The following is a 17,815-nucleotide window of genomic DNA, read 5'->3' on the forward strand; positions in this document are numbered from 1 at the left end:
AGCTAGTGGTTAGAACTCAGAAGAGGGAATCAAAAGATTTAGGCTTCATTGCTTGGTGCATCACACACTCAATATCGTTTTTACTATTGCTTTAATAGGTGTAGTTTGTAGTTGATAGTAGTATTCTCCTACTATTGTAAAACTTGGGGTTTTGCTTCTAATTACTTGTGGTAGGCACTCTTTTGTTTATTGGAACCACTCCTAAGAGAGCTGACCAGGAGCTGACTGGCTAGGCTGATGGAATCTGGTTAGCTTTGTGGCTGTGGTCCTGTGGCCGGTCTGCTTCCAGTACCTGAGTGGATGCTGCCAGTGGACTCCTTCCAGCATCAGACTGGTTCTTTCAGAATTAGCTGGGAGGGATGACTCCCCAAGTACAGCAGCATCTACATGCTCTGCTGCATGTTCTGGATTTTTGTTCATTGCTACTGCTGTCCACACTAGCGATATGTCTACAAATTATTTCTGAAGCAAAATTTAGAACACTTTCCACCCCTACCAAGAAACTACCATAATGGCTTTCTAAGAATAATTCATAGTTATTTGGACTGTTTTAAAAGCTTGTGATGATGCTTGTGGTATACGTGTTTTTTTTATTTTCAATTCTGTTATTTGAAAGCCCACTTATGAAATCCAGTTGTTTGGCTTTTGTTATTATTCTGTTTTTATAAATCCTGTGAAAGTAGATACAGTATTGTAAGTCTGATAGTAGGACACTGAAAATTTATTCTATTGACTGCAGTTAATTTTACTAGTTTTATTCCTTTTTGTGTGTTTGTTGTAAGTTGCATTATATTTACTCCTGACACCAAATCACTGAATGTTTGGTGGAGTTTTGACCATGCCATTTGAAGATTTCTGCAGGTTTTCAGTTGCAATGAAGGCTTTCCAATCTGCTGGGTGAGAAAAAAAGTTAATAAGCAACAGAATTAAAATTCTGTTCTGCCCTCAGTCCCTGATTTGATTCAGCAATAACCTCTAACAAAAGCAGCTTCTTTTCCTTTCCATCTGTTTGAGGCCTCTGGCTTTTTACAAGCCTGTAAAAAATGGTGCAAATAGAGAGATCGAGCACCAGAGTGATCTGCTGGTTCTCTGTGTTATCTGCAAGAGCTTTGTAGGGTAACAGCTGGAGCCTCACTATTTCAATGAGGAGGAAAGTGGTGCATCAGTGTAAGGCACTCTTCTTTATTTGATCCAAACTCTGCATTCAGCTGAGAAGGAGTTAACCTTTTGTTAACTTACAGTGTAACTGATTAGGACACACATGGCTGGATATTTTTTTTTTTTCCCCTGAAACCCAGTGAGGAGCACTTACTAGCTCTGAAAAAGCTGTATTGCAAAAACAGAAGAACGGCTGAGGAAGGAAGTTTTTTTTCAGCATCTTAATGTGTATGAATATGGTGTAGAGAAGCTGTGACTTAGTGAGGTCACGCAGTGAGTGGTAGGAGCTGGGCTGGTGGCACTTCATCCATTGCCTGCCTGACCCTTTCTGTTGTCTAAAACACTGACCCACGGAGCATATAGGTAGCTCTAATACAGCTTCTTTCAAGTAACTGAGGTGTCTCTCTGTTCTTATTGACAGAAAACGTAGTCTTTTATGTCCGTTTATCTTGAATGGTTAAATGATGCCCAGCCGTGATGATTGGCAACCATACCTCTTCAGACTGACCCTAGCATTTAAGCACTGTATTTGTATTCTTGATTGTGTGTTACAGTCAGTTTCATTTTACTCTTGAACTTGCGACTCACTGTTTAAAAAGTATTTGAAGTGGAGAAGACATTTGTTTCCAGGTCCAATACTGATATCATCTCAAATATTAATTTGGGGTGGTGTTATTTTTCATGATGTCAGCCCAAATATTAATTGGGATGGTGTGTAGTTCTTTTCATTTTGACTTTACAGTGGTTCTGTACAGTATGGTATGTTGTTTCAGATAGGAATTCACTGGCTGGAAAGATCTGAGTTCTTCAGATAGGATGTGGGTTGTGTGCATCTGTGTAGACGTGTGTAACTCAGTTTATTGCTGCTTGTTAAAAACATAAATTCAGGCCATAAAAGGAACTTATTTTTTAGAATTGTGAAATAGAAGCATCTTGTTACTAACAAGTCACTATTCATTTCTTTAAAGACGAGGTATTATAGAAGAATAGTTTTAAAATAGAACAAAATTTTTTTTGAAATGTCACTGTTACTTCTTTCTTTTGACAGATATGCAGTGGTTGTGGAATCAAGATGCTTCTAGAGATTTACTGCTTGCAGTTCACCCACCTAACTATATTGTGCTGTGGAATGCAGACACGGGCACCAAACTTTGGAAGAAAAGTTATGCTGAAAATATCCTGTCTTTTTCATTTGACCCCTTTGATCCATCACACTTAGCTTGTAAGTTTGTATGTATAAAATAGTGTGACCTGAATATGTGTGACCAGGAAAAAATGTTAAACTAAAATGTTAATATTGAGATTAAAAGTAATGGATTGGAGAGATTCAACATTTATTTGATTCAACATCACAAATGCCAAGAAGTCTCAAAAAAAAAAGACGAGGAGTCTTTGGCCAATATGGAATCTTCTAAAATAAGATGCCATTGTGTTTGGGGAGGGGAAAAGTAGGCACGAGTAGAGAAGTGAGAGATCTGAAAAGAAATGTCTGAGACTTTACAAAAGAAGGTGTAAAGTGTGTAGATAGGGGTAGGGAGCTGGAGGAAGCCAAGTATAGAGAGCCCTGTTAAACTGACATGAAAAGCTATAAAAGGATGGATGCTGAGGGAGAATCCAGTGAGATAAGTAGACTAAGAATAAACATTATTTTCAACAGAAAGGATTTTTTTTTAAAGGAATAAAGTGTGAGCATCAGTTTCAGAAGCAGTTCAGATGTCAAGGGGGATGTAGTGCAGATTTATTCACGTTTTAGCAGAAAGAAACTAAGAGAAATAAGAGAGTCACCATTTCATTCTTTAATTTATCTTCATCACTCCTGATCTGTAATGAGACAGTGCAGTTTCCAGGCTTTCTAGTTGTATTAATTTTTTTTCTGCCATACCATTCAACCTTCTATAAACAGGTAGTAAAATCTTAGCTACATCTTTACAGCTTAGCCGAATCTTTATGCTGCAACATAAATAGAGTTAATGATTCTCTGAGCCATGCTCTGCATGAGAACAAAAAATGGTGATATAGCCAATGTGAGCAACCCTGCCTTCTATTTGCATTGTGAAGCTTTAAGAAAAATAGTTGATGAGAGAGAATAACTGTTCTGAACAACCAAGAGGTTTCTGCCAGTAATCCCCATGGTATTTTTTTAGTATCAACTTAATTTTGAAAAATTGAGTTGTGTGGATATTAATTAATTGTAATAGGCCATCTGCTGCTCTTTCAGTAGAAGGTACTGGTTGTCTAGAATTATGAGTTTTCTATCTAATACAGTATTATTAAAGTTATTAGCATTTCTCCCCACCAAAATTTCATTACAATGCAATGCCACAATCAAATTGCAGATTGTATTTTGCTATAATAAAAATTGTTTTTCTTGGTACAGTGCTCACCAGTGAAGGAATAGTCTTCATCTCTGACTTCTCTCCTTCCAAAGCTCCTGCCAGCTCAGGAAAGAAAGTTTACATCTCTAGTCCCCATTCCAGTCCTTCTCACAACAAGTTGGCTGCTGCTACGGGGGCCAAAAAGGCCCTCGATAAAGTAAAAATCTTAATCAGTAATGAAAAACCAAGGTAGGTTGCAAATATTTCTTCTCAGATAATGTTTTGTATATCTATATATTTTATAGATATAATTATGTTGAAGTCTATAAGGTAATTAGTTTAAAAAAAGAAAATTCATTGGGGTGGGCAGATAGGTGGATAGCCTATATGAGGACATTATTTAAGAATGTAACATTGAGAGTCATTCATCCAGTTCTGTTCATAAAAACAGCCTGTTCATAAAAACAGCCATATCATCCCAGCATGTTTTATACAAGTTAATGATATAATGTTCTCCCTTCACTAACAGATTTTCATGCAGGTGTAAATTCAGAAGCATCTTAGGGGGAAAAAAAAAAAAGATGAAAATGGGCTAATGTAATTCATTTCAATTGTGGAATGAGAAGGGATATATAATAAGAGAATAAAAATTATGTAAGTACTGATATTTGAGAAGAATTGTAATTCTGTACATGCTACTACAGTAGGAGGTGTTTTTTAAGTTAATAGTGTATAAATAAAATTAGAATTTATACATTTCTATTTGTGTATTTTCTGACTTCAAAGTTGTTGCATTTTGAGACTTTTTTGTTAGAAATTCTCTAGGCCACTTTCTTGTGTGGTAAAATTATTTTTTTAATAAAAGTATTTCTCAAAGCTCTAGTGAATGTGAGAACAAACTAATCAGACTGTATTATCAGTTAGCAGTTGACACCAAAATTTAGTGCAGATATGAAATTTATACTCTGTTTTAATATGGTGTTTAAATTGAAAATTGCAGAGAAGACTTGTTGATACCTTCTCTGGTAATCATTTAAGAAATTGTGATTTTTATATGAAGTTAATGGGCATGATCTTGTAATTTTGTGTTCTATGATGCCTGATTTGTGCTGCATCGGACAGAACACCTATTTTGCAAATACTGAGAGAGTATGCTGCTGCAGCATTATGTATGGTCTGTAATAACAGCATATGAACAGATACTATTTTTCTACATTCTCCTGTTTGCATTTTAAGTTGTATATGAATATTACCAAAGGTATGATAGTCTTCTCTCACTCCTTTTCCATCCAGAACACCTGAAAAGACTAGAACGGGAAAAAGGGAAGAAAAATTGTAGCAGCAATGATATATGTGGTTTTATATGAGTTTAGGAAAACTTTGAGGAAGGAGGAGCAGGAGATTGTCGGTAGAGTGATTGCAGACAAAAGGGGACTCATATTCCTGAAGCAAGGAATGAGATGCAAGAAGCATGTAAGGGGGGGTTAGTATGTGGTAGAATGAGGAGATTAAAAACAAACACAACCCCTCAAAAGGGATGATACACTAGATGAGTTCAGAGGCTTTCAAACTGAGCACAGTATGATGATGTTTTTCTTCAATGTGACTTAAGTACAGTTCATTGGATTGCATGTACCTAATGAACCTCTTTACCTTGCAGCCAATCTTCTGTTAACATTCAACAAAATGATGAACTTTACTGTTCTTTGCTACTTTCTCTGAGTTTTGAAAACTGGTATTCTTGATAGGCTAGTTCAGTTCATTTCAAAATAAAGTAATATGCATAATAATATAAAAAATGAAGTAAGCAGTATGTTTAAGGGTAATTTCCCATGAATACCAGTAAATGTCATGACAGCTAGCACTGTTCATAATTGAATTGCTTTGTGTTTGAGATGTGCAAGAATTACACTTGTTCCATTTGAATCACTTGCTATTTTAAAAATTACTCTATAATCTTATTTAGATAAAAGTCAACAGAGTGTGTGTCTCTTGAAGGTCAGTGATGCTTTGCACTGCTGTAGCAATTAAATGGAAATCTACAGTTGCCTAGTTATCAAAATAGGAAATATTTGAAAAAAATGTGGCTGCAGGAGAATTTATACTGTTAATTTTATTTTGAAGTATTTGTTGACACAACTTGCTTGAAGTTTATATATGATGTTTTACAGTGCTGAATCTGTAACGCTCAATGACTGTCTTCAGTTATCATATTTGCCTTCCAAAAGAAACTACATGCTATTATTGTATCCCAGAGAAATTTTGATTCTTGACTTGGAAGTGAATCAGACAGTGGGTGTGATTGCAATTGAAAGAACAGGTGTGCCTTTCTTACAGGTAATGAAAATTTGATTAGTTTCTATTATTGTAATAGTTTATTAAGATCATATGTTAGTTTGTGACCCACTGATAGTTGTGTTTTGATTAGTTCTAGAGGATGAAAAGAAGTTAGGTCATTAGGTGGAAAAATGTCCTCTGAACCAAACATTGTTTAATTTAGTTTTCTGAACTCTGCAGTAAACCCACTTCATTTTGCCATGTTACAAAAGTTACCAATGTGGAAATAGTGCTGTGGAAAAAAAGGATATTTTGTTCTCTGGTTATTAAGCTGCTTATACACAAGTTAATACTAGTTCTCTGAGCATTAGCCTTTGCTTAATTAGACAGCTAAGTCTAGTCTGAGGTCTTATTGATGCATCTTTATTCTCTTAGAATCACAAATTCTGATAGCAAAAGAGAAACATTTTTTTTAAAAGTGATAGCTAAAAGGAATATATATTAGTATATCAACGTTTAAAAAAAACCCAAACAACAAAACCCAAACCAGCAAACAATTAAAAAAACCCTGTCAATTAATTTCTCTAATTAATTGACTTCCTTAGTTTAAAGTACAATAGCTAAAGAAATTCATTGAACTGTTGCATTAATGGTAACATTTTTAGTGACTTGCTTATACATCAGGAATTGTATGTTCATTTGCAAGTGTACTTTGCAAAAGATAAAATTTTGGTAACGCAATATAATGTACTATCTCTTTACCTAGGTAATTCCTTGTTTTCAACGTGATGGGTTATTTTGCCTACATGAAAATGGTTGTATAACTTTAAGAGTTCGCAGATCTAGCTGCAGTATAACTGGAACTCCAAATGAAGAGCCAGGTAAGTTTTGTCAAGAATGTCCAGAAATTAACTTTGAGGCATTTTAATTAATACTATAACAGCAATATTAACCATCACACCTCGTACAGAATGGTGAATTACAGTCCGTCTAGTGTTTTTTTTCTCTTATACATTACATTTAAATTTACACTTCATTTTCCCCAAATTGTTTTTGACTTCTCTGATATTTAGTGCAAAATAAGATGTATTAATATCCTGAAAATCCCTTTATCACTAAATAATACCTTAATTACCTTAAGTGGCTTAACAGTCACATATACAAGAATGTTTTAGATAAAAGATGATTAGTGTGTTCTTTTTATCTTTAGGAAAAAACATTTTTCAGGCAAACACAAGGTTTTGGAAGTCATTTGGCCAATTGGAACAATTGGGTTTAGAACTAAGACAGGGGCTTAAATTTAGATTAAAATCTAAATTATTAAACCTTTGTCCTGTTTATGAAATGTTACTGAGAATGGCCTTTTAAATATAATGGAGGAGACTGGAAAAAAGAAAGGAAAACAGTTCTGTAAATGTAAATAAGTGATTTTTTTTTGGTTAGAGTTTGTTTGGTTTGGTTTTGGCAGTTTGGTAATTTCTAGTGAGCTATATTACTTACTTCTAGGTTTACCAATAAACTAAATGAGTTTGGTATTGTGGAGAACAGATGCACTTTCTGCCCAGATATGAACCAGTCATTTTTTAGATTTTGCAAGGTTCATGTGGAATAAGATATTTTAAAGACAAAGTTCCATTTTGGAGAACTTTTCAGAGCTGTGTTGTCTACAGCAAGATCAACAGTATACAGTTTTTGATTGTTTTTTTCCTAATTGTTGCACAGGAAGCATGTGGATTTTGACCAAAGAGCTCAGTCATGCTGCAAATTTACCTCTGTTGATTGATCAGATCATATGTTTTCCACTCTAATTGTTTGCCCTTTGGGGGACGTTGATGTTACAGATCCAGACCCAGTTCAAGAGTTGATTTACGATTTAAGAAGTCAGTGTGATGCAATCAGGGTAACAAAAACGGTTCGACCCTTCAGTATGGTGTGTTGCCCAGTGAATGAGAATTCTGCAGCTCTCATAGTCAGTGATGGCAGGGTAATGATCTGGGAATTAAAATCCAGTATTTCTGGCAGAAATGTGCGTAACAGGTAATGGGATTTATTTTTCTTATCAAAGCTTCCATTTGTTACATTTACAAGTGGTGTGTAGTATTTAATTATATTCTAAAAGCAACAGTGATATACTTGTATGTGTGGTAGTGTGACATGTGCTATACATGTGTATGAATGAAAGGAAGAGGAACAAAATATATTGTCCAAATAGATTGGTTCCCTTGCTTTGGGGAAGCGAAGGAACTTATTTACTCTTTTTTCTTTAAAAAATAATTCCATACTAAGTGGTTGGAATAAAGAAGCAAAAGATAGAATGAATATTCACATTATTTGGGGGCAACATTTTCTTCTCATTTGGCTTTCTTCAGACTATGTAATTTTCCTCAGGAATGGATCCCTCACTTTCAGTCACATGAAAGGATTTCAGAATGAGTCTGGAAGGGACTAAATTTTTAGTAGGGGAAAGGTTTTCTCCTGGATTTGTCTGAATTTGACGCACAGGAATATGAGGCTACACAGCAGGTGGCGGGAATACAGTGATATAAATAATATTTTTATATACAAAGCCTTTAGAGTTTTAGAATTTGAGCAGTCTCTAAAAATACTTTATGAAGTGGTAGAGTTCTTTGAACATTCAATGTATTAAGGTCATGCTGCTGCAATAAACCTTTGAAAGTACTATTGAAAAAAATAAATAACTTAGTGCCGTAAAAAAAAATATATAGAATTCTTAGTACACTTTTAAATGTCAGTAGTACCAGATTTTCAACATAGATCCTTTTGTTGCTCATCAGTGATTTAATGTTTTTATTCCTGGTATTCTCAAAAATACTGTTAGATGGATTCTTTGTGATGCGTATCCAAGAGAGCTGTTTAGGATCCATATGTTGCTGGGTTTTACTTCTTGTATTCTTAGACTAATTTCTAAAACATTCATCTTTGTCATGATTATATAACGAGGAAAAATGTAATAAAAAAGAACCACTGAGCCTAGAGGATTCTGGATATGGTTGGATTGTACTGAAAAGTAAAGCATATTTCTAGCTGGCACAGAGTCTTTAATGGATTTTGAAAGAGTCTTCCTCCATTAACTCTTGATCCTGCTGGATTTGATGGTCTTTAATGAAAATTTGAAGACGAAAGTCTGTTAAAGTGCGATTTTAAAGAAAAAGGCTTTGTATGTACCTTAAACTGCTTTTTTGTGTCCAGCTAGGTGCAGTCAGTAGTCTTTGGTCTTTGCTCATGACATAGACCTGTCCTTAGACCAGCAAGGTACGATTGCCAAGGCTGCAAGGGCTGTTTGAGTCCCTTTTAGATGGAGATTGTACTGGAACCCAGTCACAGTCACTGGGGAAAAAATAACACAAAAACCTGATGCATAGATATCTCACAAGACTCTAAGCATGGGTAATACTGTAAATTTCTGCTGTAGCTGTATATGCAGAGGCAATCGTGATTGATATGTTTAGGTGAATGGCATTGCTTCAGTTATGGGTTTCGTCATCTGGAACCTGTATAAGAAGTTTGTATAGGTTAACAAGAACCGTTCTCAAAGTTTGGGACTCTGTTCTTAAATGTCGAAATATTTATGATTGTTGCTTAGCTGTATTCATTAACATAGCTCTACATATTAATACACAATATATTTAAAAAGCCTCCATTCAGTGCTTACTTCAGAACAAGGGATACATCTGTCTCTTTCTGTTAGTTACAAATAAGTCTGTAAGGAAGATGGAAGTTATCTTGAATTTTGTACATTTTTGTGTGCATTATCTCCTGGTAGAGTTGATCATCGAAGTTGATGGTGGGAATAATCTCAAAATAAGCTGCAAGTAGTAAGTGGTAGGAATACTGAAAGAACAACCTGGGGAAAAAAATAAAATCAAGGACCTAAGTCAGCAGGCAATCCAGTTTGTATTAGGAACTTGTTTTCATTTCTTTTACAGCAGTTCAAGTGCATCACCTTTGTATTCCCCAGTCTCATTCTGTGGAATTCCTGTAGGAGCATTCCAAAATAAACTTCCAGACCTCTCATTAGACAACATGATTGGTAAGTATTTTTTTCACTAATATTACTGCTACTCATTTCTAGGATTTTTGAATCATTGTACATCTTGGCTTACTTAAGAACTATATACGTTAGAATTATTTTCCGTACAATTTCAATAGTAAGAATTCCTGTTTGCTAAATAAATTATCAAATTAATCTTTTTGAGGATTTTATGTTGAGGACCAATGTTCAAAGCTCATTTCCTCCAAGTTAAAAGTAATTTAAAATGGAATTTGGCCAAAACTCCTTCATTTTTTTGAAAATAATCTTAAACGGATAAAGGCAATTTATGTGATGAATCCCATCTTTGTGAAATCTAGATGGCTACCAACACTTAAATATTGAGAAATGTTCCATGAAGATGGTTACCTTTACATTTTAAAACTCATTTTTATTGGAAAAGCAACTAGTGCTGCTCAGAGATACAAAGGTGCAGATTTGGAATTGCTTTTGGTAAAAGTTGTCTGTATTAGCTGGTGCAGGCAGATTACCACTGTGGCAGGTTCTTTTGCACTTCATCTCATATGTTTAAAGATGGCATTTAGGGCATGATTTTTCTCTTGTCAATGTCTACAGGAAATGCAGATATCATAGCTGTTTTTATTTTGTGCCTTACATCACTCAGATTGGTACAGCTGACTGCAGAAGGTATACAGCAGTGGAATTACATCTCTTTTGTGCCCATCTTTATTGTTGTATCTGAGCAAATTCACTGTATTTCTACCAGTAGATTGCACTCAGTTTTTACTGTTTGGAGTTAAACCTCCATAAGTCTTTGAATTGATCTAATAATTCTAAAATATTTGTAACTAACTTTAAAAAAAAAAACAAAAGGAGAGGAAAAAAAAAAAGCTACCCTGGAATTCTGGAAGAAGACTGAAATCTTTTTTCCTTTTTTGCTTTTTTCCCCTTTTTGGCTCCCCCCCCCCCCCCCCCCCTTACTTTTTGGCTTTTTTCCCCCCCTTTTTGGCTTTTTTTTTCCTTCTTAGTGTTAGGAAAGAAGGTTAGTATTGGAGAAATTAGTAGAAGTGTAATCTTCCAAAAAGTTTCATCATACAGAGTTCAACAGGAAGGAATGCATCTTTAAATAAACATTGCTGGTTTATATGTTAGGTTATTTGTAATTTTTATTTTATAAACTCCTGTGTCTGATAATTTTCCATAACATCTCTGATTAAAATTTACTACTAACAAGAGCTTTAATTTTTAAGCAGGGCAAGGCACAAATGCTGGAGAAGAACAGTTAAAGAGTTCTTTTCTGCAAGAAGTACACCTCAAATTTCTGCTGACTGGACTTCTTTCAGGACTTCCTTTGCCTCCGTTTGCTATCCGCATGTGCCCACCTCTTACAACAAAAAACATTAAACAGTATGAGCCAATCCTTGCTGTTGGTAAGTGCCTTGAATAGGTTATTAGTTGCTATGAAAAGAATGTATTCTATATTAAATAGAAATATATTTACTTATACAGGAAAAAAAAAATACCTGTCTTTTGATCCTGTGTATCTAATCACAGATAGTGACCCTTGTATTAGTTTACATCCATGATAGTGTTCACGTTCTTTTTTTTGTGCCTTGGGTTTAAGTAATGCTACCTGAAAAATTGCAATATATTAGCAAGTTTGTATTTATCTTTTCATTTATTGTGATATTGGTCTGTTGATACACGCAGCATTTTACATACTGCTCTCACTTCATTCTAAACATCTGTAAATACAGACTTCTGCAGCACTGCATTCCTAGAATAAGTAAATGAACTTAACAGAGACGGTATTTTTGTTCTGATGCAAGTACCTAAAAATACACTTAAAGCACATTATTCTTCCTGAATGAATCTATTCTGTCTTACTACAACTGTAGTTAAATTCATCTAGATATTAGAATAGTTGCCAGTGAGCACCTGATTTATTAACTCTGAGTTCTCCCTATTTAAATCTGATTTATCTGGCATGCCCTTTCAGACTACATCAGGGATTTCACAGTGTATCCATACAGACTACTGTCTTTCTCTGCAGTCAGTGCACTGGAACAGTAGACACAGAGATGCTGTAATTTAAAGATTGTAGTAGGTTGTAAAATTAGACCTCCAGATTTGGGTTGTTCAAACGTGCTCTTGATATATGTAAGATATCACTTGATTCTGGGCTGCCCAGTCAAGACTGTGCGTGTTGCAAGTCAGACTTGGGAGATTCTTGGTATTCTTAAGGTTGCCTGTGCTATAGTTTTGCCTTCTTAAGTTTTTATGCAGGGCAGGGAGGTATTGTGAAGTGAATGTTATGCAGGAGCTTACAAAGATGATCTCACTCCAGTAATGAAAACGCCATATTAACGTGTGTATGTATGTGTGCAGTTCTCGTAATACTTCTATTATTACTGAGCTAAAAGTACCATTAATAGTTGCACTCTAAAATGTAGGCAAGCTGTCATTACACGATGTGATGCTACTAAAATGTAACTTTTGATTTTATATAAGCAGTAGCTGTTAAAACAGGTGAAATATAAAGATTAGGAAACTAATAGGTAGGTATAAAGTGCATTTACAGCAAGGTCTGCAGCATTCTAGACTTAAGGTACCTGAATGGCTCTTTAGGTATCCATAGTTGTATTTAATAAAGTTGATAGGAGTATAAAGAAAAAAGAGAAGAACAAGTAAGTCTTCCCAGTGTCTAATAAAAATTGTAACTTTCAGTGTTTCAGAAGGTATTTGATCTAATTGAAGCTATACCTACTAAGGTAGTGATTTGTAATTTGAAAGAGGTCATTATTTCAGGGATGAGAAAGCAAATTACTTTAATGATTTGGTAAAATCTACCCATCATTCTCACCTGGGATTATTGGTGCATAACAGTTAATAAATACTGTTCCTTGAGGCATTTACTCATCTTGAGTAACCAAAACAAAAAGAAACATTCCTTTCTTCTGTAACTGGGTATGTTGTGAAAATGCAAGAATGAACAGATTTTCTACAGGCTCTAGAAGTAGGTTCAGGAAAACGTCTTGACCCAATGGATTTTACTGGCTGCAGAGAACCTTGGAGGTTTTAATATTTGGGGTTTAAGCACTAGAAATCAAAACACCTTTTCTAAAATTGTAAAATATAAGTTACAGGTGTTAAAAAAAGAAAAAAGGAGAAGACAAAAGAGAGAAATAGCTGTAAATCCTGCATTTTCACTAAAGTATGGAAGAGAAGAATGAAACGAGTCTCTCTATATATATTTTTATTTTATTTTATTAAATCCCTCTTTATAGGTACAAGTAATGGCTCTGTCCTGGTGTTTCATCTTACAAGTGGACTCTTACACAAGGAGTTAAGCATCCATTCCTGTGAAGTCAAGTAAGATTTTAATTTTAATTCCTACTATAATCCTTCTGGGAGACAAATACTAGAACATCTAGCTAACGTTGTACTAGCAGTGTGGGTGTCTTGTTTAATTGTTAATGATGTTCAGGAAAATTGCCTGTTGAGTGGTCTGCCCTAACAGTATCTTTGCTATGTATAAGCAGTAACACACTGACAACATTAGAGTGAAAATTACATTGAACAAAATATTTGAATTGTATCTGCACATGCTGATCTAGGATGCATGTCTACTACTTCAGTTTCTTTAGTGCATTGTAGTACAAAGAAGTCTTTCTAGGACAAGAAACTTTATTACAGGGTCTTGTTTATATAACTGTTGTGACTCACAGATTGTGTCCTTGAAATAACTCTGTTTTGTATGCAAAGGTTTATTTACTTTTCCCCCTTGGGGCTGAAGTTGCTATTGAAACAGTTCTAATCTTAACCAAAGTAAAAATAATTTTATTGTTAAAAGATTTTAAAGACTGAATACATGACTCAGTATTTATCCATCCAAAGTAAGGAACAGGGTAAGTTTTAAGATTATTGTACTGTGTGTTTGTGTGTACACAATGGCATAGCTTTTGGGGTAATTAATGCCAAAGATATTCAAGATGGTGCTTGCTGGATACATATTTCTAGACAGATTTAAGCATGGAAAATAAAATATTTATTTTTAGTAGTAATATTAGTAAAAATTTGTACTAGAGTTGTGGCATGAAGCATTCATCAGGGTAGGGTCTTCATTTTATTGTTCATTCTACAAAAAGAGAAGAAAAGTATAGGTCTCTGAGAATAGATAGCTCTAAGACTTCATTATGGAAACCTGTTTTGAATCTACCACCAAAATCACGTGAGTATGTTTACTTTTCTGGTGTGATTAGTAGGTGCTGTAAGAATAGAATTTCCCTTTCTGTTCTAAACCATTTGAGGTTTGTTGTTTCATACCATTAACTACTTACAAAATTATTTTCATTTTATGTTCTGTTATGCAGCACAAGAGGATACTGCTTTTTTCTCATTAAGGTGATTATAGAATTCAAAATTAAAACCACTGCTAACGTTCACAGATTAAAAAAAATAATAAAAATTAAGATGGGGAGACAGGAGGAAATATGTTTTTGAAAAAATACTTCTTTATCTTTTGTTTAGACTTCATGTATTATTGGAAGTATGGTTAGTTTGGGCTTTTCACTTTGCAAAGGTTTTGCAACTTTAGAAAAACTTTAAGAATACATTGTCTTTCTAGCAGCTGTTCTTGCACAAATGGTATTTTTAGAAAAAAATTCACGTGATTGTGAATTTTGTTTAGTCATAAGGTGTTATCTGGGTAACTCTTTTAAATATTTAATTGCCTCAGTCCCGCTCTTAATGGTCTGAGTGACTTTCTACATAATCTTTACAAGTTCAAGGGAATGCTTTAAGCAATGTAGAATAAGGCATAGGGATTTTTTTTTTTTTTTTTTATAATTAACATTCATGGACATTTTTTCTTTCAGTGGGAATTGAATTCTTACTTATACCTCTAAAATGCAGATAGAATGGATAATGCCTCTATTTCAATTTTAACTGAAAATACACCTTCAGGGAACACCATTACTTTAGTATGTAATTGAGAATACCCTGAAATTGTAACTCAAGGCCAGCATTTTTCAGTGCCCTGTAGTTTAAGAAAAGAGTGTAATAACACTAAGGTCTTTGGAATGGCAACTGTGCTTTACAACTGTGCTACAATAACAGCCACTGAGTTGTCTAGGTGCTAGCAATTGACTTTTTTTTGAGATTAAAGTGTTCTTTTTTAGAAGCTACCTATGTAGTCACATGCTGATTTTTTTTTTTAAATTATTTTTAAACTTTGCAGTTCTATATTGTGATTAGGAGTAGGGCGAATTGTTCTTCTGTCCTTCATTTAGGATAGTTCATACTTGTGAGTAGCCTTGAATATTCATTTTGTCAATGATTATGACTTAGCTATTTCACTACTTGTTTAGAATTATGTGAGTAAATACTTTACCTTTGAGTTTAATTTGTTTTTTACTAGGAGACTGAGGCAAGAAGCAGCAGAAATGCTTCAGAACCCACAAAGAGGAAAAGTCAATCAGGCTACTGCTAGGAGCATAAGTAAGGGGAAAAAACAGACGGGGACTCTAGCATGTATGCTGGCTGAAAGAAGCTATGAGCAAGTCAGTCTTTCTTCCTTCAGGATAGAGAGAAATGCAAATAATTGTTGTTACTAAGAGGAATTAGAAGAACCATGAAATAACTTAAGTCTGATACCTGTTCTGTCTTCTAAGTGGAGCAACCTAAGCTATTGTGCTAAGATAGGAGATGATAATACATCTTCAATGCAGAGGAGAATGTATTTGAGACACGTAAATAAAATGCCTGCGATATAGCTTCTAGTTCAGTGAAAGTGGTGCATCTGCAATGCTTCTCACTGCTACTTTTGCTTATTCTGATAGAAAACTATGACTACAGCAGTGCTTCTCATTCTTTTTTGGTGAAGCTTAGCAAGTTCAGGTTGCAACAGCTTCAATTTTTTAAATTAAAATCTCACTGACTGTAACAAGAATGTGTATGCATTACATCTGAGTTTTAGCAGTCGAAGTTAAGCAGACTCCCCTTTGGGAAACTGCTTTGCAAACGTTCATCACCTCATTAAAAAAATTTTCCTCACGTAGAGAAAGATGAATGAAAAATACCTACCACTTATGTCAACAGGTTGGTGTGCTAGATTTATTTCTGTGCATTAGTAAATATGCATTGCCTGACAAGCGTAAGCAGAGTTGCAATGAAATCCTGTGTATTCGGAATTGAATTCTGAAGTTGCTATTACAGGATGTACCGTTATCTCGGATGTACCATGTTCAGCACTTAATTGTAATTTCTTTTTCTTAACCTTGCTGTTCTTAAAAATGAAAAACTTGTTCCATTGCTGTTGTTCACTTTTGGACATGTAGGCCATACAAATAGTTTTGAATTACAAGGAAAGTTCTTTTTGAATAATAAAAATTGACACTGAAGAGTATTTTCTGATAATATGATTGAGATTTTAATACAGTATTCTTTAAGATATGGTTTGATTTCCAGTTTTACCTTTCTCCTTTTCTTATAATTCTTATAATTAATTCGAGTAGCAGCTGCCTTGTCATAAAGTCACAACAAGCCATTCCTGACTAGAAAAGTAATTTGTGTTTTTATCCACTTCAGTATACTGTGTAATTTGTTTGCATTGGAAACATTAATCAAAATGGCTGAATCTTACCCCTGAAGTAACTAAGACAAGTTGAATGTCTAGACTTCCTGAATTTCATATTTTGAAAGAGTGCATCCAGTCTGACAAATAGTTTACAGCTGAATGTAACCCTTAATTCTAGTAGACAAAGATGTCTTTTATTAGGAAATTTTGCAAATGGAGATATTTCGGTAGAGAAGGCATTACTTGTTTCCTTCACTAGAACTTGAACCACTGTCTTCAGATTCGCAATTTACATGTGTGACTATTGTTTCAGGTGCAAGTAGTTAGCTAAGTTAAGGTTTCCTTTTGATTATAAGTGTCTTGGGTTTCTGTAGATTTTTATTGGTATTGACAGATGGCCAGGCAGCAGCAAAGAAAAAGGACTTGTGTTAAATCTGAGCTGCTGAAAGAGGTATAGAAGGTGCCTCAGGTCTTTGAACAAGAATGGTGAATAACTACTGGCAATAACAATGCACTATGAGTATTCTGTGCTTTTTCCAAAAAACATAGTAGAATAATAGATAAAAATTAGAAGGGTGTCAGAATTCATATTTCTTCCATTTCTGAAAGCTCCCTGTGTTTATGACCCTTCAGAGACTTGCAGTGTCACACGTTATTGCAATTGTAGATTTCTAGTCAATCATTCCTGTAATGTTTCAATTAATAATTGAATACTTCTCATTTTGATCAAAATTATTGGTTGAACTTTCATAGGTCCTGATGGGAAAAGAACTGGGTCCTAAATTTTTAAATTTACTTGAGGACTTAGGAATAAAGCTTCCCATTTTTTTTAAACCTTGAACTAAAAAAATAAAGAGAAATATGGCTGTAACTTACATGTGGAAAATATTATGGGAGTGCTTTTTGCTTTTACTCATCTACATTGCATTTAGGAAACTTCTACTTAATACAATGTGAGTTGGATTTACTGACAGTAAATCATAAATACTCTTATTTATTTTCCTCATATTTCACACACATTCTTGCAAAACAGACCATGATTTTACAATTGATGTTAATGGAAGACTTAGTTATCCTGGAAATAGTTCTTAAGTAATCTGTGTTTGAAGGATTTGAGGAAAACCTAAATCCTTTTATCCATGTTAAAATGAACTTGGGCATATGTATGTATTAGAACAGTCTCAGTTTTCTTTTAGATTAGTTCCTTGATCTGTTTCAGAGGTAAAGCACTCGGCAATTTATGCTGGCACAAAATGTGTGTGAGAAACGGAGACAGAAGACTATCTTGTTTTGGAACAGTACCACCTAGTGCCACTTTCTATCCTTTCGTGGCCTGTGGTATATTTCAAGAATTTGCTTAGAATCCATATGTGCTGACAATATGTTGTATACAGTGTAACTTTACATCCTTGCAACACTTCAAGGTAATATGGTTTGTGGCTGCCTTGGCATGACCTAAAAGAACAAAACAAATTA

At 34.5% G+C, this 17,815-nt stretch overlaps 1 protein-coding gene across 7 annotated transcripts in view; it reads left to right on the forward strand.

Moving 5' to 3' along the window:
* WDR11 (WD repeat domain 11) overlaps nucleotides 1-17,815 on the forward strand; it is a 50,170-nt gene that overhangs the window by 10,409 nt on the left and 21,946 nt on the right. For 4 of the 7 annotated variants that reach the window (XR_012650180.1, XM_075026524.1, XM_075026518.1 and 1 more), the window contains 8 exons: nucleotides 2,207-2,380; nucleotides 3,536-3,722; nucleotides 5,645-5,810; nucleotides 6,517-6,631; nucleotides 7,592-7,787; nucleotides 9,698-9,801; nucleotides 11,013-11,192; nucleotides 13,050-13,134. Coding sequence is in view for 6 of the 7 variants with exons in the window: in XM_075026524.1 (XP_074882625.1) it covers nucleotides 2,207-2,380; nucleotides 3,536-3,722; nucleotides 5,645-5,810; nucleotides 6,517-6,631; nucleotides 7,592-7,787; nucleotides 9,698-9,801; nucleotides 11,013-11,192; nucleotides 13,050-13,134 (1,207 nt within the window). In the remaining variant the exon portion in view is untranslated. The remainder of the gene's footprint in view (nucleotides 1-2,206; nucleotides 2,381-3,535; nucleotides 3,723-5,644; nucleotides 5,811-6,516; nucleotides 6,632-7,591; nucleotides 7,788-9,697; nucleotides 9,802-11,012; nucleotides 11,193-13,049; nucleotides 13,135-17,815) is intronic. The other 3 variants (XM_075026519.1, XM_075026520.1, XM_075026521.1) reach the window with 3 other exon arrangements.

Source organism: Buteo buteo, chromosome 4 (assembly GCF_964188355.1).
Source record: "Buteo buteo chromosome 4, bButBut1.hap1.1, whole genome shotgun sequence".
Taxonomy (NCBI): Eukaryota; Metazoa; Chordata; class Aves; order Accipitriformes; family Accipitridae; genus Buteo; species Buteo buteo.